This window comes from Oreochromis niloticus, linkage group LG22 (genome assembly GCF_001858045.2).
Source record: "Oreochromis niloticus isolate F11D_XX linkage group LG22, O_niloticus_UMD_NMBU, whole genome shotgun sequence".
Classification (NCBI taxonomy): domain Eukaryota; kingdom Metazoa; phylum Chordata; class Actinopteri; order Cichliformes; family Cichlidae; genus Oreochromis; species Oreochromis niloticus.
In genome coordinates, this window is record NC_031985.2 from 9,729,465 (window position 1) to 9,752,716 (window position 23,252).

At 39.6% G+C, this 23,252-nt stretch overlaps 1 protein-coding gene across 1 annotated transcript; it reads left to right on the forward strand.

Annotated features, from left to right (window-relative positions):
- Positions 1-428: 428 nt before the first annotated feature.
- On the forward strand, positions 429-22,586 carry gsk3aa (glycogen synthase kinase 3 alpha a). The gene is made up of 11 exons (XM_003454610.5): positions 429-794; positions 9,320-9,405; positions 11,660-11,761; positions 11,893-11,976; positions 12,423-12,533; positions 12,775-12,905; positions 14,129-14,333; positions 14,481-14,576; positions 16,140-16,326; positions 16,563-16,640; positions 17,571-22,586. The coding sequence occupies exons 1-11, from the start codon at positions 620-622 to the stop codon at positions 17,630-17,632; spliced, it is 1,317 nt and encodes a 438-aa protein (XP_003454658.1). The 5' UTR covers positions 429-619; the 3' UTR covers positions 17,633-22,586.
- Positions 22,587-23,252: the final 666 nt, after the last annotated feature.

A 23,252-nucleotide genomic window follows, 5' to 3' on the forward strand; every position in this document is an offset into this window, starting at 1 on the left:
AACAGCAAAGGCATGAAATAAAATGGAGAAAATACATTTAATTTAAAGGATATGCTGTTAAAGATTTAAACGGCACCGCAGTGCTGAACCTCACAGTGATCGGTCATTGAGTTTTATTTGTATTTCCAATATTTATGTTACTTTTATTAAATTTTTACAAACAGAAAAATTAATATAAGAGTCCAGGCTGTAATGTGAACTAAAGTAAAAGGGTGAGACTTATTTCCGAGTAAAAGGCTAAATTCTGTGATGTATCTTGAATTTTTTGTTGCTTTTCTGCAAATGTTATAGTTTTAAATTTAAATTTAACTGTAGCTGCGGCTCTTTCTGGCCTACACCCCTCCTGTTAATTCAGTTGAAATTTGTAGTTGTTTTGATTTGTGAAATTCAGAGCGGCAAACCTAAGTAGCGGTTGCCTCTAACTCCATCTCCCAGGTGGCATTGCGTGCGGTCTGTTTCTAGGTGTCTAGCAACAGCTATAAGCCCAGACAGCCGGCGGCAACGGGAGCGGTGTTTCTTGGTGTGTCTTTCCGCGATTGTTCGTTGCCGGTTGTTCATAAGTAATAGTGGTTTAGCTGAAAAAACGGTGAAACAACAACCCTGACCCCTGCACAGAGATATGAGCGGCAGCGGGCGGCCCAGGACCAGCTCGTTTGCTGAGCCGCCAGGTGTTCCAGGAGCCGCTGCTGCGTCCGCCGGATCAGCCGCTGCCGTGGGGAGCAGCACAGGAAAGACCGGGGTCTCGCAGGCCTCCGGTAGCAGCTCATCAGGATGCTCCAACCTTAAGCTTGCCAGTAAGTTGTAATTATCTACCAACTCCTTATCAGAATGTGTTGAATCAATATATTATATTACAAGCTACAAACTAAAAATTACACGCCGTCGTTATGTGTCACAGCGCAGAGGAAAGTCGTTATTTCTCCGCGAACTGGCTAGTAAGGTTACTAGCCTGCTAACGTTAGCCACTTGTTTTGTACATTATTAGTTCCCCGTCCGGCCGATGGCTCTTTTCACCCCGTCTGGTGTCAAGACTGTTTCACATGCCATCATTTTAACCGAGCAAAACTAAAGCACATTAAAGATTTTAAGTAACTAACTAATATGTGTTTAAAAGCTGCAAGCGGGTTGGATTTTTTATTGTGGTCATTGTGGCTGCTGAGCTGTTAAATCAGGTCTGTTGTTCTTTGTGACCAAGCTAGACTGCAATACCCCAAGTTGGGTGCTCCATTGAAGGGTCTTTTGTAGGTGTAGCTGAGAGAGTGCCATTAGCTAACAGTCTGAATCGACTGGTGAAGGGTCAGGGCGGAAAAGTTGCATATTCACCAAGGTCACCTGCGGGGCAGTGTGGAAAAAAAAAAAAAAAAAGCTTAGCAGCAGGTGGCCGACGCCTGGAGGATGCAAGTGATCCACGTCCAACAGCAGAGCCCAAGGAGTGGGTTTCCTCTGTCTGAGGGGAAATAATAGTATGCCCTTTTATCACTGTAGTGGCGGGTGTAAGCAGAGATCTATGTGTGTGTGTTAATCCAAACCTTATCATCCATTTGCAGCCACTGGCGCGTCTCTTGATATTAGAGCCCAAAAGGGAGGTCATCTCCAGTTCAAAGTCGTGTGACCCCTAGTTTCTCTGCAGCAGAACAACACAGACTGATGTCCTACCAAATGTTGCCTTTGGCAGTTTAAAGATACTCTTTTGAATTGATCAGGTGTTTTTTGTCATGTTTGAGCAACATGCAAGCTATACCTGGAGGCAGAATTTATCTCAGTAGGGTTTTCCTGAATATATCACCAGGACTGTGATTTTTTTTTTTTTTTTTTTTTTTTTTAACAAGTTCTTTTTGTAAATTGGGTAAAAATACTCAAGCTTTAATACATTTTTGTTCATCAAATGGCCCAACCCCCCCCCCCACCTAAACCTCTGTTATGCTTAATTGTATAGTCAGCCTCACTCCCAGCAGACCACGGTGAACCAGGAGCAACGTTGACACGTGAGGGAATGAAGTGATTTGGGGGATTAAAATTAAACGTGGACATGGAGCTTAGTCAATGCAAAGTTGAATTGCAGTGCTTCACAGATGACTGGCAAGCCTATAAAAAATAAAACAAATGAAATTAAATAAAAAGAGTAGAGAGTAAATTATAAAACCAAACAGAATAAAATACAATAACTTATTTTATTTATTTTAAACCATACATGCCTTTTCAAAAGGAGAAGGGAACAGAGGAAAGTAATGCCACATAAATATTTGAAAGGGATTTAACATTAATTACATTTTGAAAACTAGATACAGCAAAGCCAATTTAAAAAGTGGTAAGCTATGTTTATAAATCATACTTAATCACAAGCCAGGCTGAAGAGGACGGTTTTAGATTTTCTATTTCAGTGATTGTTCCTGTGATTTGAAACATAAAAAGTAAAAAGCCGCTCCACCTGGTGTAATGGTGTATACTCTGAGAGCATATAAGACACATTAGGGCTTTTTCCTGGCTGAAAATGGACCTTTGGGGCAGTGGTGACTGCAAATCTAATCACAATTTCTTCCAGTATATGTAAGGCACAGAATCTGTGTTGCCTTAAAGTCTAAACATTTTCCCCTCTTTTTGTGGATTTTAGGATTGGGTACATTAAACACCACTAACAAAATTTTTTAAAAAAACAACAACTTTGAAATCATAATCCTGCTGATCTTTCTTTAGGTAGAAAGCCAACACTTTTTTTTTGTTTTTCTGCAGGAAAATTCCTGGATTTGTACAGCAAAAGACCACAAAGTGCTTTAAGTGTAGAGCCTTAATGCATACCCTCCATCTTGTCCCGATAAGCACTCCGGCTGCTGTTTTTTCTAAGACTAGATAGCTGAGCATTTTTCAAGCCTGCTTTAAAAGCTTGGTCACTCGGAGAGATAAAGAAATGGTTTCACTTTCATGGCATTTTTAAGGTGATAAATGGCAGATCTGGAGATAGATCTCACATAAGAAAAGTTAAGATCTGAGTCAAAGACCACACCTAAATCTCTTAACGCGTTGGCTTGTTTTTCAGTGGGTCTGTCTGTAAAAAGACTGGAAGACATGTAATGTTGAGGCATTTCCTTGATGTTATAAAATACCCGTAATGGTCTAATTTCAGTCCTTTGCTCTGAATATGGTACTTGTAGTTGGTAACTCTTAAAGATGACATTTTTACTTCACTGTGTGTTAAACAGTGAAGAAAAATGCATCTCCTTAGAGCTTGCATAGATTAAATAACAGGTTGCTTACCCACCTGGTTATCTGCCAAAATAGTTTTAATTGGTGTGGAGATGCTCTGAAAACCTTAGTTTTCTGCATTAAGGCTCTGTGAATGTACCTCCTGAGCTGACAAGCCCTGACATGTCTTTGAAGTGAAGGAGGAGGACTAAAGACGTGCTGTGTACAGTAATCCTCTATGATTACATTTTTGCTGAAATACGCTGTTATTAATACTTATATAATCACTAAAATATTTCTCTCTTGGAAATTAGAGTACCAGCATCAGAATTGATGCTAATATTATGGGATGCTTGACAGTGAATTGATTTTTTTTTTCTTGTGTATTGTAGAGGTTTTCTATTCAAAAAGAGAGGAAACAGGTCCTGCTTCCATTAAGCAGAACATTTCTTCACATCATTATATAATTACCCTGTCGACTGCTGTCACTGATGCATCCAGGAAGTTGTTCTTTTTTCCTTTTTTTTTTGTATGGTCTGTGAGCAGCACCAGGATTTATCTCAGGTCTGCTTCATGCATAAAGTGTAATTCCTTTGCAGTGTTTGAAGTTTTATAATGCAAAATTACAGTTGAGGATCTAACTTCTACTTTCATGCTCATGGAAATCCGATGTCAATGCTGGATGAATGATATGAAGACTTGACCTGTCACTTTGGGCAATGCAATATATAAAATTCAGTGCATCATACCTGTACAGTGAATGTTGAACAAGTAGGACACAAGTCAGGGGCAAGAGACCGTTCGCCTTCCAAATAAATGTTGTGATGTTTGAAACGTGTTTATTTATCGGTAAAACTGAGAAAGAGTTATCTATTTTCATTTAGGTTACCGGTTCGAGCCCCGGCTTGGACAGTCTCGGTCGTTGTGTCCTTGGGCAAGACACTTCACCCGTTGCCTACTGGTGGTGGTCAGAGGGCCCGGTGGCGCCAGTGTCCGGCAGCCTCGCCTCTGTCAGTGCGCCCCAGGGTGGCTGTGGCTACAACGTAGCTTACCATCACCAGTGTGTGAATGTGTGTGTGAATGGGTGAATGACTGGATATGTAAAGCGCTTTGGGGTCCTTGGGGACCAGAAAAGCGCTATATAAATACAGGCCATTTACCATTTACCATTTATGCTTACTGCTTATTCTTAGCAAGCAAGTTGGGGAAAAATGCATTTAAATTAAATACTGGATGTTTGTCCTTCACACGAATGATGCCACACCTGTAACTGTGAAGCTTTTGTGTAGGTCAACAAAATCAGTATTTCAGGCTGTCTCTTAACAATAGCAGGTTTTTCCTGGCTTAGAATAGGCCTTGCTGTTGAATAAGTCTGTTAACTTATTCAACAGCATTCATGCGTGTTCCTACACTTTGAGACATTGTTAAATACTCATGTTGATAATAAATGAGTACATAATTCCCAGTAACACAAAGTTAAAACTTTTTTTTTTTAATCTGCTCTACACAAGTATTTATTTTGTTAGGATTGGGTCACTCTACCTGTGACCTGGACAAGCTTTAGAAAACGGACAGCTTAGTGTCAGACTGTCAATTTGATAAAGTAGGAAATGTGTGTTGAGTCACTATCTCTTCTGTGAAACACTGCAGAGGCGTTTCTGATACAGTCATGTGATCACCTCAGGCTTGAGGGTATCACAAGGTTGGTAACAGCAACATTGATTTTATGTAAAGTTGATGTAAATCAGCTTACAGTTTACTCACAGATGTAACCTCTGTGTACCGGGAAGTGGACATGTTTGTTTTTTGGGGTTTTTTTTTATGTATGTGTTAAACATAACATGAGCGCTATACTCTAAAACAATAGAAGCCTCTTTCTTCCACCAGCAGTTCTCCCCACAGAGCAGATGCCCTGGTTAGATTTTTTGGAAGATGCTGCTGCATTAAACTGCATATTAATAAGGTAAACTTAATTCTCTTGAACTACTTTGCTTTAAAGTGTGGAGTTCATCTAAGTGCAGTTTGTTTCTAGTGTGTAAAGATATTAACACAGAAACCTGCTGCTTAAGTGTGGCAATTCAGACTTCTTATTGCATAGTGTAACCCTCAGTTGACTAAATTATTTGGCTAATAAATTACCATGTACGCTTATTTATGGTGCCCATTTTATTCTGTACGGGACTTCAATATATTTACATTTAGTTTTCAAAGTTTAAAACGTGTGAAATTATCTTCCATTCAATTAAACTGTGTCCACACCGGAAGTGATTTGCTGCACTGTGACGAACAGAGATCACAGAATGTACATATTTGGCAATGCAAAAGTGGGCGGGACCTGAGATAAACTTTTCTCAACTTACAACAAACGACTGAAGGGGCTACCAGTGAAAGTGTCAAATGTCATATTTGTCATAAGACCTAGTGGTAAATACAGTAGAGGCTTACTAGGCAAGATGGACCTTGTAATTTCCACAAGGGATCATCATCAGTTTTAAAGTGATGTACAGTGAGTGAATGGTTTTCTGTGTGCATATGAATCCTTGTTTATTCAAGTTCTGTTTCAACTCTGATGTAAAATTTGCAATAAGGAACTAGGGGCAAGTTTATTGATGGCATTTAAAAGCAGCTGGAGATGAATGGTTCAAGTTGGGTTTTCAGATGGACAGGAAAGAAAGGAGAGAACTGAATAGAAGCTTAACACTTGGTGGTTAATGCTGAAAATATGTTTAGATTCCAGCTTTTCCACTGGCTGCAAATATTTGTAGGTTTCTAGCACAACTCTATTTCCGCAAGTAACATGAGGGGAAACTTGTTGCGATGCACCATTACCAACTACATTACTTAATCTATTTGTGTCATCAATACTAGAAAAGGAACACTTAAGGTGGGTACAGTTTACCCTTATTATTTTAACACCAGCCTTTTATCCTCTGTTGTGCTTCTGTTTCAGAGCAAGTCTAAACAAACACATGGTTTTTAGATGTGTCGTATTTAAAATATTTGCAGAGAAACATTCAAAATCAAGAGTTCTGCAGCAGTAAATCCTGTTCTAGGTCTGTTAGTCATATGGTCATATATAATGATTATGGGTGGGAAATTACAATAAAATCAGAGTGCTTATTGTCGGGACTTGCATACAAGTGTTCATTTTCCTTGCCACAACAATGAGCCACTTGTAGTTAAATACAATGTATAAATATACAACCAAATTCCAGTTAAGAAACATTTTGTGATTAGAAATATCCCAGTGGGAGATAAATGTTCAGCTGAGGTCATTATTAATTTGACTTGAAGGTTAGGAGTAGATGCAACATGCATTTCTTGATCTGGCTACAATGTATTAGCCTTTTAAAAAACGCGAGCTGAATTGGTGTTGGTGTGACAGAGTTTGAATAATGGCATGCATGTAGGGATTATTTCCTCCTGGAGGCGCGTGTTTCCCGTCTGTGAATGTCAGGTGAAAGACAGGAAGCCAAGCGGTGACACACAATGCAGCGCTGGTATGAAAACACTGAACCGTGAAGCGGTGATAAATCAGGAACTCTGACGAAGACAGAGAAAAGGCTTCATCTTTATCGTGATAGATTATCAGCCTCGAGCGAGTTACAAGCCCATGGAAATTATTTTTCATGCTATAAAAAATAAACGGCAGCAAGAAAAGAGGGGGGAAAAGTAGCAGAATCAAAGACAGTTGCCCTACTTTTAACCTGGACAAGTAAGTGTGTTCATCAGTGTTCAGAGCTTGAACCCAGTCAATGAGGTAGAGAACCCACTGTCCCGGTCACACTGCAAGCCTCACGGTTTCAGCTGTAACAGATACCGCCATCGTGTCGTTTGGATAACCAGGACAGTTTGCTGCGTGGACACAGACGTGCAGGAACACTAGGGCATGCAGTTCTGTGTGAACGAGAACCATATCAATAAGTCCATTGTCTTGTTTGGTAAACAGAGCATTAAGTGTGTGGACATAGAGTGGTAGTGATACAGCACCATTATAGCTACATGACAGTGTAGCCCCATTATTTAAACTGCACAGACAATACAGGAAAATTAAATTTAAAGTTAAAGCAGGGTTGTCATATTAAGTTTAACCAATGGCCACACGGAGAAATGGGAATCAGATCAAGGTTCAGACATAGATTAAGCCTAATCGCAGACCATCAACACAGGTTTTCATTGAGTTTTTTGTTTAGTCTGGGCCTAGGCCTAATCCATGTCTGGGAAACCTGCTGATGCAGTTTATTCGAGGTTTTTCCAGGCTCAAATGAGTCTTTAGGGGTATTGCATAAAGGCATGATTGATCCACATATACTCAAAACTAAGACCCCTCAATTTGCCAAACAAAAATGACATTTTTAATCTTGAGTTTAGTAAACTCCACTGAAAACACAGTAATGGTGATTTTCATTTGGTGGAAACCCAAAACTACTTTGGTTTATGCTGGAAATTTCAGAACTATTTGACAGGAACAACGGATGATGCCCAAATTTTCATATATAGGACAGAGTGACTTTACTGCACGAGGCATATCTTCCTGAATTAGAGAGAATTAGTGCTTCTACCTATGATTCTACTTGGACTGTTAAGGAAACGTTTTGTGGGTGTATCCCCTTTTCTTTTATTACTTTTATCTGTTGTTTTTGTTGTTGTTGTTGATTGAAGTGTACATGCTAATTTATCAGGGCAAACATTTTGACACTTAGAAACCTTGTTGGTGAAAAATAGATGTGAAAGGAACTTGGGCTGATGTTGGAGATGCTTTACACTTTTCTCAACTCCAAGGCATGCCTTATCTGTTAGAGAACAACCCATGCATTTAATTTCTTTTTTGCAGTATTCTGATTGATATTTCTTTCTTTGTAAGAGACTGGAGCTCATCGGAAGAATGTCACCATCCTTCGGTCTGTGATTCAGTTTTTGCTTTCACACCTCGACCAGCTTTGACCTGAGAGAGAGTCACTGTTTCAGCCACATATGCTGGATTTCTGTTCTCAGGATCATTTTTACGTGCAAAAATAGCCTCTTTTCCACTAGCACCTACTCAACGTGACTCGACTGAGTTTCGAATGTTTTCCATTATAATTGATTACTACCTCAATGTGGGTGGTGGTATTATAGCAAGGTCCCGTGACATTTTTATGCAAAACAAACACAAAAATGGAGGACACTTGTGTGTAGCCATTTTCATCATTTCCAGGTTTCCACAAATGGCTGGTTTGATTCCTGAAAGTTGCCCTCATGACTCATTGACTGACGTCACTCCCTGGCCAATCAGTGACACGCAGTCTGTTGATGGCACATTTTCAGCTCGACTCGGCTCACTTGGAAATCCGTTCAAGTAGGTACTAAAAAAGTACCTGGTACCAGGTTGTACTACCACCCCAGTGGAAAAACCTAAAAACAGTCGAGTGAAGTAGGTGCTAGTGAAAAAAACGGGCTTTAGTGAGCAAACAACTAGCTGACAGGAAACGAAGTGATGGGAAAAACATGAAATCATGTGTGCAAACCAAAGTCACCACCTTAATGATTGAACCATTCGGGCAGGTTAGATGTCTGGGTAACTAAACCTGAATCTGAGGCTCACATGTGAAAATGTTAATGGCAGAAAAGTATATTTCCTCCATTTCAGTTAAACAATAATTGAGTGAAATGCTACCTCTGCCCATTATACTGGAGGCTAATATATGGCTAATGATGCTACAAAAATAATCCTTTTATGTTAGGCTGTTATGACTTAAAACAATTTATCAGGACAAAGAAAGTGGCTGGCCTATTTTTGGGTCCATTCCCACTTTAATTAGTCACAGCGTCTTGAATATGAACTCTGCCTTTCGCTCCTTCTTCCTTGGAGGGTTTTGTAAAGTTGACAATCATTCACAGGCTGTCATTAACCTAAATAATCACCCGGCCAGTGGAGAGACAGCCTAGATGTAAAGGCTGTTGGCAGTCAGTTGAATGTGAGGAGTGCTGTTTAGTTTGTATCCTAAAGCTGTTTCATGTCTTTAAGTCTCATAGAAACGAGCCAGAGGGACAAAAGGACATTTAAAACCTCCTTAAAACCTCCGTTCTGTGGTCTGTAGCACAGTTAACCTCACTATAGCTACAATTTTTAACACGTCTCTTCCTGCTCGTTTCCTAGGAGACAGTGGGAAGGTGACAACAGTCGTGGCCACACCGGGTCAGGGACCAGACCGCCCACAGGAAGTCTCCTACACTGACATCAAGGTGAGAAAGAAAGCAAAACTGAAGCTCTATGAAATTACAACTTTCTTTTTCCAAGTCTTCTCCTCATTTTTGTTTTCTGTTGAGGATGGTTTTACTCAGTTGCTGCATATTACACACACAGTTGTGAACAGCACATGTAAAGCCCCCAGTCTATGTAGCAAGTAGAGACCAAACACACTTGTGCAGAACCAAATGCTTATACGTCTTCCTTGGTTTCTTTTTGATTTTTAAAAATCAAAACAACACAATTTCAGTTTTCTTAAAACTAAAATAAAATGTATTAAAATCAAACCACTTTTAAGGACTTTCCCCCTCTTTTCTCCAAGAGCAAAATGAATTTATAGTGTATATAGTTTGCAACAATGAGAAACTGAAGTTGAATCAAACAGTTGGCGAGTACAGTGCGCTTGTCCTCCATTTGTCATTGTTGGTGACGCCACCAAAAAATCCAGTCTGTGGGAGAGTTTCAGCTGATGGGTCATCATGATACAGCATCAAGCAGATTTTTCACTGAAGCTGAAATATTTTCAACCCACACAGACGCATTATTGCCACTTTTCTTATTGTCTAACAGAAATCTTTGGCAAACCAAATCGTGCATAAACTTTGTATGTAATCACAGCAAAAACTGCCCTCGTTTGGTATGACAAGGGCGTTAAAGACGTTAAATGGGATCTGTCATTCTTATTTCCAACTTTATATTTTTATTATTGGATTCTACTAGATTAGTTTTTGATGATAAGATTTTAAACACCACAGGTTTTAGTCCTTGAGGGCCAGTGTCCTGAAACTTTTAAATGTGTCCTTGCTGCAACACAATGGAATAAAATTAGAACGTCATTAGCAAGACTATAGAACTTGACTGCATGCTGAGTTGGCAACCCCTAACCTAACTCAAGTAAATTTAAATACATGTAAGTGTTTGGAAAAATGTACTCCTAAAAGTACTTTTATTGCGCCATGTTCATTCACTCATGAGCTACTGTAACATCACCATCATCACCACCTCAGCATGTAGTTTCAGGACACCGGCCCTCAAGGACTGGAGTTTGACACCCATGCTGTAGAGCTACCAGTGGAATAATCTGAATCCTGAGCTTTTGGCTCACAGGGATAACTCAAACATTATTTGAAACTTTAATCACTGCATGTGGAATTAATAAGGGTATTGATCAATGCTAGTATTTCCATAATTATTCTGCCAAGCCATAAAAATGCATGATTTTAAAGGCGCACATTCTAGCCTACTTTCTTTTTGCTTGTGTCTTTGGAAAAAATGACATAACTGTGTCAACTGTAGTCTGAAACTACATAAAGAAGAGTGTTGGACTGAGCCAGACTGTTATCACTTTTAGCACTACTTAATGGCTCTGTAGGTGTGTGTAAATTCAGATTTATCACACTTTTATCATAAAGCCAATAAAATCGTCGTTTAGGCTTATCAGAAATACTTGTCTGATGCCTGCAGCAGTAGAACGTTATCATTATATTTGTTTAATTTGGCAGAAGTCTTAAGCAGAAACAAAATCTGACTACAAACATCTCACTGTGCTTAATCACCATTTTAATACCTGTAATTTTAATACCTGTAATTTTAATACAAAAGGATGTAAATGGAAAATTGCCAAAGAATTTTGATTTATTCATGTACTGTTTCTCTGTGCTCATGTCTGACTATCCATCCATCTTTTGTGAAACAGCCACAATATTTAATCTATTAATACATTTTCCTGATCATTAATTTCCCCTCATTTTTATTTTCATGTACAAAGTTTTTCAATGTGTCCACATAGTCATCATTTCACAGAAGTCCCCCATGAGACCCTTAACACTTCACATGGGTAACTTCTGTTAGATTACTAATGGAATTTGGTTGGACACCAAAAATCACTAGGTTTAGGCATGAGAAACTACTCTGTTAGTTTTATAAGAATAGGCTGAGTTAGGATTAACAAAAAAAAGAAGATTGTTTGGATTTAAATACACAAGTTGCCATTTTATAATTAAAATTTTGTGGTTGTTAGAGTGACACATCTCCACTGAAGAGTCATCATATGCGCCATAAGCTTGAAAACCACTTTCAGAAAAAATCAGACACTATCAGTCAAAGATGGATAGAGCCAATTTATTACTGTTAAAAGAATGGAAACACCAGCAGCTTTCAGGAAATTAAATAAACGTCTGTGGTTGATCACCTGATGGGCTGTCATAGTTTCCTTCAGTCTGACTCTCCTGTTCTGTTAAAACCTTGCAGGTCATTGGCAATGGGTCGTTTGGTGTGGTGTACCAAGCTCGCCTCATCGACACACAGGAGATGGTGGCCATTAAAAAGGTTCTGCAGGATAAGAGGTTCAAGGTAGGCGTGTAATTTAGGTTCTGTAATAATCTTATCAATGGCACCCCCTCCCCCTACTTGTTAATAGTTTTCTTGATCACTTTGTTTACTTGGTTTCCCTCCTACACTCATGTGTCTGTTTGTCTTTACAGAATCGGGAACTACAGATCATGAGGAAGCTGGACCACTGCAACATTGTCCGATTACGTTATTTCTTCTACTCTAGTGGCGAGAAGGTAAAAAAACAAAACAAAAGGGTCATTGTACAGATTACTCTAAAGAGAGCTGAAAGAAGAGATGGTAAAGCAAAACTAAGCTATGGTTTATTAAAAAAATGGACATAAAATAACTAAACCTCTCTAAACTCCCAGTAGTTTCAATATATCAAAACTATAAATAAAAGGAAATGGTGCATGTTCATAATACATATACTGATGCTCAGATATAGCATTAAAAAATAACCCAACCCTAAAAAGGGGAAGCAATCAGTTTCTTTTACTGATAAATATAGAATCTGATTTAATGTTGCAGAAGTAACTTACTGGAACTTTTTTTTTTTTTTTTAAGAGCTTTGTATCAGCGTGCAAGGTTATGCCAGGCCTGTCTGTCTGTTTGCTTAGCTGTCTTAAACCATAAATGATTTAACCAGTTACCTTTGTGTCAATCCCTCCATCCTTTGCAGAAAGATGAAGTGTACCTCAACCTCGTGCTGGACTTTGTCCCCGAGACGGTCTACAGGGTTGCCAGGCATTTTAACAAGGCCAAGAGCATTATTCCTATCATATATGTGAAGGTAATTCTGCCCCTAATTTCCTTCCAAAACATTTCCATGTTGTCCAAGTCACAGTATTTTTCTATTGAAGTTTTTATTCTCCAAAAACTTCAAATATTGTAAAATCCAGAATTTCCTTCTTGTTTTCAAGAATTTCCTCAGAAGGTCTCCAGAACAAATACCAAGCTTTATGCTATTTATGCCTCTTAATAAATTATTTCTATGTTGTATGATTTTTGTATTTTGTGTTGACCTCCAACAGGTGTACATGTACCAGTTGTTTCGCAGTCTGGCTTATATCCATTCCCAAGGTGTGTGTCACAGAGACATCAAGCCCCAAAACCTGCTCGTCGACCCAGAAACTGCCGTCCTAAAGCTGTGTGACTTTGGCAGGTGAGCTAAACGGAAAAAAATTTCCACACAAATCAGAACTTAGTTTAACAGTAGCAGCAGGATTACGTTTATCTGCCTTTTAAATATATATATTATTTTTCTGAAATCTAACATGGGAAGAATAACAGCATTTCATTAATATGTTAAGCATTTTTCTAATGCTTAACACTTAGTTCTGTTCTATGACTCAAGTTCAACATGCATAGGATATCTTGTCCTTATCTTGCCTTATCTTTACGTCTGCAAGCAGTCTGAACAGGGTCATGAAGGTGGTTATCACCTCAATAATTCAACTCATCTAATCTAGCTATGAGCACATTCACGTGAAAGACTTGGAGTTTGCTGCCTGTGATCAATTGGAAACGAGGACACGTCAAGGGGTATTAGAGCATTATATTTCACAAAGGAAAGCAAAAAGTAATGTTTTAAAAATACAAAGAAGTTAACCATAAAACAAGCAGAAAGTAACACAGCTGCTGTAAACGTGTGCTGAGAAAAGCCCTGTACAGTGTGTGAAGTATTAAACGGCGCTGTATGATTGCATGTGTCTTATATTAGTATAAGTACAGTACAAGTACACACGTCTCTCCCAATAGCCTCTCTCCTGCACTCGAGCTGTATTATTGATCTCCTCTTCAGTATCTGCAGATGATGATCAAGCATTTGATTGAAGATCAGACTTTAATTACAATGTTTAATTAGTTAAATTAAGATTTCGTTAAATGAAAGGACTCATATGATGTGTAATAAAGTAATAAAGTTAATCTTGCTCTATCCAGTTGTGTTAATCTGTCTGATAGAAATAAAAACTATAATTCAAAACAGCAAATGGGCTGATTGTAAATTTTATAAAAGTTTACCAAGTCATCAAGTACTCTTTTAAGGTTATATTGCTTTATGAATGCTTGTATATCATAAAAGTTGTTTTCAAATTTGCTTGCTGACAGAAGGGGAAGGTAAAGGAAAGAAGTTAGTCCCAGAGTCTATATTTCTCTATGATGCTCAGGGAAAGATAAAAACTTTAGATGCTCCCTAAAAACTTTAGACCCTCCTCCTATCTGCACACAGAGGCATCTTCCAGGAGTAGTGTCACTATTTTCCAGACAACTGAGTGCTCAGTGGGGAGTCGTTTGGTATATATTGATCTCCTATCTTTTTTTTTTTTTTTTGTCTTTCCCTGCCGTCTTTGTTACCAATTAATGTGATTCTTGTGCTTCCTTCAGCGCAAAGCAGCTTGTCCGGGGTGAACCAAATGTGTCGTATATCTGCTCACGGTACTACCGGGCCCCGGAGCTGATTTTTGGCGCCACAGACTACACGGCAAACATCGACATCTGGTCAGCTGGCTGCGTACTGGCAGAGCTGCTGCTCGGACAGCCCATATTCCCCGGCGACAGTGGAGTGGATCAGCTAGTGGAGATTATCAAAGTGAGTTGTCTGTTCTTTTTTGTTTGTTTTGTTTTGGTTTTGTTTTTTCGTTTAAGTCTTCCTGCACCATTCATTTATACTATTAAAAGGTAGTCTTGCAAACACTCTGTTTGAAGTAAATGTCTTATACTCCTCTTCTGTTATCAGGTGTTAGGAACACCAACAAGGGAACAAATTCGAGAGATGAATCCAAACTACACAGAATTCAAGTTCCCTCAGATCAAAGCGCATCCTTGGACCAAGGTAAATAAACACCTGAGGACAAATATCAGCAGCACAGTTCGTTTTCTCCAGGTCTATGCTCTCTGGAAGCAGGTGCACTGTGAATAAGACTGATCTTTTGTCTGAAGTGAGGAATAAAAGTTAACATTTGTCATTTACTTGATGAAACTGTGATATGTTGGTAGATTTCTTGTTAATTATATTGATGGCACTGACTTAGATGTCAAGTAACAGTCCCAAAAAATGAAATATTGTTGTTCATAATGTTAAAAAGAAAATGGCAAAACCAGCAGCTACAGCTTTTGTACTTTTTCAGACAAAATGAATCATTTCTACAAAAGTAAGTATTAGGAAATGATTTAAAAGTAGATGCAGAATTTGCTAACCTCAGTTCTTTTGCAAAACAGTTCCTCAACTGCAGGGTGTCTAAATTTCCTTTAGTCTGACCTGAGGAACCTGGGCAGTGACTCGGTTTATGAAGGGGAGTTGATGTGTAAGCCCATGAAAGGCTTTACGTTTAAAAGTTTACAGTCAGTTTTGTATCTTAATTGGTAGCTACTGTAGTGTAGCAGGGATAGGAGTCATTTGGTGTCATTAAGTGTATTTTTTTAAATGAAGTCTTGTTCAGTTTGGGTGCCCAACGTCCTCTGTAAGCCTCGTTTATGGTTACTGCAATGGTACGTGTGACATCATGACAGCCCTGTGAATATTTACATTGGTGTTTGTGGCACTCTGGACTCGCTACAGTTTTCTCCAAAACAGTAGGTGTTGCAACCTTTTCACCAGCACTTGTGCAGAAGAAGTCAAAACAGGAAATGAAGCAGTCACAGAGGTTTTCTCCAGCATGTCTCATATTTTCCAGCTATTGCAGCTTCTCTCTCTGTGCATTGCTATATGTTGCTGTAGAGCTGTAACACGCTCGTAGACATGGCACCAGGTTAGAAAAACTGAGATACCAAAGCACGGGGCACCTACAGCTAGGACATCATTTTTGTTGATGTACCGACTGCTGCCTCCAGTGCAACCATAAAGTGCTGCCACTCAGAAGCAATCATTAGGCTTATCTTTATTGCTGTGTTTATTGACATTTTAAAGCCCTATAATTTATCTTTTCCCTTAAAAAACGACCTAAGGAGGAGGAGAGTGGAAAACCTCTGTTAGATTCACAAGTTTATTAGAATGAAAAAGAGAAATCCTGTGGTTGTGGGGATGAGGCCACATGGGCTTGAGGTGTTTTTAATGTTTGATTAACTGAGATATACAAAAACTATATACTCAGCATGGAGCCAAAAGAAGAATCCCTTGTAAATTTACTACAAAGCAGCTGGCTCTACTTCAAAAGCTGCCTGCTGTTGCCTTTGTAGATGCAGAACTCCTGCATAGAAATGCCTGTGTCTGTCATTTTGGGTTAACTTCCAGATGTTAAACAGTGGAAGAAACCCTGCATTGCATGGCACTGGTTAAACATACTGGCATATGGAGCTTGCCAGTATGTTTAACCAATGTTTAACCAATGTCTTGCCAGTATCAAAACATGTTGCTTGATGTTGGAACTTTTGAAGAAAAGCTCTCGTATTTCCTCAGGTGTTTAAACCTCGCACCCCTCCAGAGGCCATTGCGCTTTGCTCTCGGCTGCTGGAGTACACGCCAGCCTCACGCCTCTCCCCGCTAGAGGCCTGTGCACATGCCTTCTTCGACGAACTGCGCCAGCCAAACACGCGGCTGCCCAGTGGACGAGAACTGCCGATGCTCTTCAACTTCAGCACCACAGGTAGCAGAGTTAAAGTCTTGTTTCCTTCCCTTTTTTCTTTGCTAATTGATCAGCTGAGTTGTAGCTGCTCTGCATGATGATTGTATGTCTGTAACCACGACTTTAAAGTCAGTTTGTTCTGTGACTGCTGAGGTGGTCCGGTTAATTCAGTATGCCTCTCTTTTGTTCTGTTGAATGACACTGCGCTCTCCTTATGACTCAGCGCTAAATAAAACCTCTCGTTTTATTCTCTGCAGAGCTGTCGATCCAGCCTCAGCTGAACTCAATCCTCATTCCTCCTCACGCTCGCTCTCACACAGCTGCTTCTGCACACGGTGGGAAACTCTTATTGTAATTTTCCTGACACTGTCAATAGCAGGCTTTTCTGCCAGCTGAGAGGGAAAAAACTGAAATATGTTTTTATATTTTACCTTTTTGATTTTATTTTTTTTAATCCAGACACCGAAGAACCTAAAGTCTTAAAATTGTCTGTATATTTTTGAAAACCATCTTTATATTTCATGGAAACATTTTAATAAGCACACCTTATTTAAATGCCATCCTTGATGCCCCCATCAAGATCGTGTATTTGTATAAATCTGAACACCTGTTATTTTTAGTTCATACAAATCCTTAAAATGCCTCGTAGGGAATTAAACTCATTCACCTGAAAAGCTGATGATGGCCATTTGGTAAAAGTGAGACAGGCTGCACAAAAATGCCTTAAATCAGTTCTTCAAAAGTCTTTCAAAAAATATTATGTTGTTTGTACCACTCAGCAGTAAAAATCTTATACGGTTTTGTTGTCACCCTGCCGGGTGGGGTGGGCAGTCAGCATGGACACAAGTTTGTAAATCCGATAACTCCAGAAGGAAGTCGCCTAGGACTCTCAAAATTGAAAGTTAAGCTACTGTTTTGTGCAGATTTAAAATAGATGCAAAGTTGATTTTAAGGCCTTATAAAGTTTTTGAAGATCTTAAGAGTCACCTTGTGTATTTAAAAAAAAAACACACACACACACACACACAAAAAACCAAAAACATAGATCTGACATAAATAGTTTGAAATAGAAAGTTTGGGGGAGCGGGTGTTTCTATTTTGTTTTTTCTCTCCTGACACAAGATGGCAGCACTACGCATGAAAGATGGCAGATTTCAGATTGATTATTTTATATCACTCTGTCTGATATTTACTGCTCTGTAAAGCTGTAAAGCTTCAATTCAAAGCTCACTGTACCTTTTGTCTCTTCTTCCTCTCCCCTTCAGATGGTACCGGTTCAGATTCATCTCAACACAGTTCAGTACCAGGATCTCTCAACAGCATCTGAAGCAGCTTCTCACCCGTCTGCCTGCAAAGCATCACCCCGTTTTCTCAGACACACACACACACTCTGTGTCCACAGCTGTCCACCATGCTGCTTTGCTATCTTCCTCCATGGTCTGTTTCTGTACAGTAAATCCACTGAGCAAACCCTTCGTTGTTTAGCTGTCAGGGTCGAAACTACGGCAGGAGATTGTTACACACACACACACCGAATCGTCCCGCTGCTGCTCGGGTGGTTTGAGAAGGTTCAATAGTCGGGGCTGGTCCTCTGTATTATAAGCTTTTGTTAATCATTTTTTTCCTTTTTGTTTTCTTTATGTTTTATTTATTTGGCTAGGTAAAATCATTATATACTTGGTTTTTTTCCCCTCACTTTTAAGATTATTTTTTTATTCAGTGTTTTTAAATGAGTGCACGCTGGCTGAACAAGACTAGAACTGAGCCACTCATCACAGGTCATCACAGTAAGACTTTTATTTAACTCAGGATCGGAGAACAGTTGCAGGGACAGTGACATTATTTTAGTCCAGTCCTATACTTAAGTTACAAATCAAACCTTCAGCTGTTGTTGTTTTAGCTGCAGATGGAAGGAAAAAAACTGACCAGTGACCGATAAATGTCAGAGTTTGCCTCGTGTTGGAAACGAGCATCCTCACAGGTGTGTCTGGTAAAGGAACTAAACGCTTCTCTGACTAAACTATATATACCCAACAAGGAAGGAGTCTTAATTTTTTTTTTTTTGTGGCTCGAGACCCTTTCTCAGTTTTTAACCATGTTTTTACTTTTAAAATTAGGTCCCACATTGTTGGCCAGAGAGGCATATTTGTAGGAAAGAGCACTTAAGTGCAACTCGAAAAGAAGGCATCACTTTTCAGGTAATTGTTTTAGACCTATTAGGGTTGGGAAAAAGAAATGGCCTCCTCAGAAATGTTTCTAGATGGCTGGACAGAAGCATGGCTGCTCGTTCTCCTTCCTCACAGGTAATTTAGCTGCGTTCGCCTGATCATGAAATGTCAGAAAAGGTTCAGACAGTACTTTTAGTCTTAGATCAGTGTTGTGAAAGAAGATTGCAAAAGTTCCCCATAATGTGCAAGTGGAGTCGGATACTTTATGTTAAAAAACTGTCTTTTCTTTAAGCAAGCAGAAAAGGAGAACTTTCAACCTTCCCCAAAGAAATGTTTAAATTTCAGCCTTCTCTGGAAACGGCTCTGTGTTCTGCTAAAATTGGCTGTTAGTAGCTTTATGTTTTTAACTAAACCAAAAATGTAGTTATTTCTTTACTATATTTCCATACCTGCTTTCTTTTTAAGATTAAATTCTGTGATATGAAGTCAGTGACATGAACATATAAATTGGTGTTACAGTCTGAAATTATTCAGACTTTTAATGGCTTAAAAACAAGAAGCAGAGAATGATCTGATTGGTCCCTCATCCAGTTTTTGTAGTTGTTGTGTGGATATGAAAGCCTCGAAACTTCAGTTAAAACTTACCAGAAAAATTGATTTAGATGCAAATCATGTCCAGATATCAGAAAGCTGTTTTTTTTTTTTGTTATTTGTTTTTTTTTAATCCTCCTTGGTTTGGAAATGTGATGCTTGAGTATTTGTCTCACTGCTGATTAAAGGCAGCAGAGAAACAAATGAGAGCTCCGGCGAGGAGTTCATGTTTATTTATTAGGTTGTCTTTGGATGAGAGTTGGAGTTACTCTGGTGCGAGGATAAATGGAGCTGGGCTATCAGCTCATCAGTGCTGACGTAAGAAGAAGCATATCTGTAGGCAAGCAGGGAAATCCCTTTAAGCTCAGTGTGCGTTTGTGTGTGTGTGTGTGTGCGTGCATGTGTGTGTGTATGTGTGTGTGTGTTGTACTCCTGTGTTCTTGAGGACCAACTCTGATTTAACCCCTGTGATGGTGAGGATGTTCTACCTGTCCTCACGGTATTGTTTTGTTTTTTTCTTTAAATAGTTGGAGCCCAGAGAGAGAGAGAGTGTGTGTGTGTGTGTGTGTGTGTGTTAGTAGAAGTGTGTGTGTGTGTGTGTGTGTGTCTGAGAATACTCCCACCTACAGTCTGAACAGCCAGTGTTTTAGGAATAGAGCAGCCAACAATACTGATTTTTAGTACGCAGTACAGACCACTTGAAAGTTTGTAGTATAGTATATTTGATACTATTGTACCATTGCCTCCACCTGCTCTTTTCCTCCACCCCACCTTTTTTTTTGATTTTTTGTTTTTTAATTGCTCCACACGTTCACATTAATTTTACACGAGGAGAGTCACTCTTCCCCGCCAGCCGCTTCGTTTGTTTGTGGCGGGTTAAAGCCGGCTGCATCCCCCTTTCTCTGCTGTAAAGAGTCCAACCAGCACGTTTGATCGACTCTGCGGGTCGACGGCGTTCACACGCAGAGCTGTCAGTCTTTTCTGAGGCAATGAAAAGCTGTGACCAAGCCTGAAGAGAGGACTCAAACGTGGCTAGTTTCAGAAGCCATTTTACTTCCTCACTCTCCTCCTCCTCCTCTTATCGCACGTGTAAATATCACTGATTTTTATTTGTTCCTCTTTTTACTTTTATTACAGAGTTGTTTATATCTTATTTCCCCTCATTAAGCTGTCTTAGTTCCTACATTTTTGTAAATAATTTTTTTCACTATCCAAAATGTAAATACTGCAAAAGTGAAAAGGAAAAAAAAAAAAAACAGCCACTCCTCATGTTTGTTGACGATCTTTCTCTCTCCTTCTCTTTCTTGTGTACCAGTGAAACTGTTTAGTAGCTCGTCCTGTTTCTCCTTTAGTCCTCTGTCGACTGTCTGACTGCTGAATGAGCCTCTTATAAGGGTTCTGTTCCATAATGCTCTCTCTCAGCTCACCGAGTGTGAATATAATCAGCTAATCTGACGCCTGTAAAGGACTGAGACATTTAAAAGCAGCATCCTGGGCTTGAGTCTATCCCGAGAAGCCAGCCAGTGACGTCAATAAATGTGAAATGTCCAGAACATTAAACCATTAAAGTGAGACTTCAGGGGTTTATTTTTGATTTAAGTGTGATTAGATCTAAAAGAGCTGTTTATGTACAGGATGTTCCATTTACTCCCACCTGCACTAATTCAATCCTCCAACAGGTCCTTTTCCTGCAGCTTGTCCCAGGAAGAGGAAAAACATGGGCTGTAAATTTAATTGGAAAAACATAAAAAAGCCAAAGAAAATCTCTCTGCAGGTTGTGTAGGTCATATTTACAGTAGTCATTACCTTTTGTGACTGTAGATGGCGAACACCAGCAAGCCTAATCCTTACAGCACAGATAAAGTAATGCACACCTTTTCATTATTAGGCTAAGTAACTGCTCCTGTTACCGCTTCACAGGGGGTAGAGTACAGAGTACAAGGAGCCCATAACAATTCAGTGAAGATCAGTGCGCAGTGTGGTTATTTTGTTCCTCACACTCAAACGCACCACTCTCACTCATTTCGGTCATAGAGTTTGGTTTGTTAAGCACAGACTGTATATAAAAGATGGACGTAGCCCCTGATTCTGAAAAGAGAAGCCAAGGTTCTGGTTGCTTGGATGACCCATCAGTGTATTTATCACCTTTTTCATACGTCAGTCATTGGCATCCTTCGTTTCAGTCGCTTCAATCACTCGTCTTGAAGTTTAGTTTATGTTTTAGGACACGCCCACTTGTCTGTTGTTACTGTAAGTCTCTGAACATGGATGGAGAATAAATCAGGCCGTGCTTATTAGTTAACAAGTTGCGATCTTGCTTTTCCTTAATTTCACAGTCGGGTCTGCCCCCTCACTATGATGTCTCGTTACAGAAAGCTAAGATGGTGACAGTGAAAATATCTGCTCAGGGGCTTTATAACATGCCCTCACTAACCAGTGGGTGACGTGACAGGAGTTGTCCATCTTTTATTTACAGTCTGTTGTGTAAAGTTGAAAGCGTTAACTCTTAGCTTCTCCAGCTGCAGTTGAGAACTTTTGTCAGAGTTCATAAAGCTCTTTAGTATTATGTGTTTGTTTATTTTTACGTGTGTGGTTGTACTTCCTGTATTTCTTGCCTTGTAGGTAGTGCAGGTTTAAAAAGCACCTGAGATTTACATGTCCTACTGAGTTATATGATGGTGCTTTGTTAGGTGCCTCTGTGTCTCCCCCATTATACGAAATGTGTCCTTCAGTGTTGGCGCTCTGAGGCTTAACCACAGCTCCAGTTGTCATCGTCATAAGGAGCTTGGAGGAGTGTTGGTGACTTTCCAGGATTAACAGCTTTTCACTTTTGACTTCCACTTGCTTCAATCTAGGCGTTTATAAACTGCTTGGTTATGGTTTGTGCTTTTTACCCAGAGCATCACAACACAGATGCCAGCAGGTTTGACAATGCAGTCTTAACTGACGCCTCGGGATCAGAACGAGCTTCTCATTAATTCTCATTTTGGAACAGAACTCTTTTTGCTTGTTGTGACAGTTTGCAAAATATGATTACTGTGCAGTATCGAGAGGAAAAGTGTCAAGCGATCTCACAGGTGTTTAGTTGGGTTAGAGTCCAGCTAGTACTCAACATGTGGGCATTTTTATGTTTATGCGCTGTGTGGCATTCAGAATCGCTGCTAACGATCACAACAGGGTGGAAATGGGCGCCTGTGTTACAACAGAGCTACCTGTCAGGTGTGGGTGGATGTACATTACTGACAGTTTCATGAAGTCTGAATCTCAGAAATTGTTCTTAAATTCTCTGAAAACTCAGATGTTAATATTACCTCCTTTTTTCTTTTTTTTCTTTTTTTTTAAAGAAAAACTGATCACATCTGTTCATTTTTTATTTAATCTGTTTACTTTGGTGTCACTCTGGCCCGTAGACCACTGAGCCAGAGTGATGGAGGGAGAAGGAGAGAGAAACAAACAAGTCTGTCTCTGTTCTGTGTGCGTACGATATGGACTCATTTACTGTAATAAAGTGATGAAACTGTGTCACAGCGTGGGTTGTCTTGTTTGTGACTTGGATAGACTTGGACTTGGATAGTTTAATTTTTTTTTATCCACAGCTCGAGCTCTTTGTGGGCCAAACCCGCAGAAACAAGCTTGTCCTCTGTCCTCTTGTCCAGACTGAGATGTTTCACTTCTGCTTACTTTGGCAGAGCATCACTTAATACATCACTTTAAATCACATCCCTGATTAAAGGGTGAACAATTATATTGGACTCTGCCTGCGAGTAAATTTCAGTGTATTGGTATCTTTTCTTTTTTTTTTAGTTCCTTGCTTAAAGACCTACTGTGGCCTGTAGGGCAGGACCCCAGAGGGCCACACACACACAGCTGGGGACCCCACCCAAGAGGGAAAATGAAAGGAACACTTTCTAGTCACAGTTTAACATCAAGTCTATTAAGATTCAGGAATATTGATCTTGTCAGTTAAGTAGCAGAGGGGGTTTTAATCACTTTAAGCTTCTTTGCTGTGAATTAAATTAACTGGTCCACTAGAGGTTCAACAATCAGACAACCCCCAAAAGGAATGGTTTTACACGTGGAATCCACTGACATTTTTCCTCATCTTCTCTGGGGGGTTGTTTTCACCAGTTTTGCATGGTCTACTATCACTATTGGGTGCTGTACCCTACAGAGGTTGCGCAGGTAGTC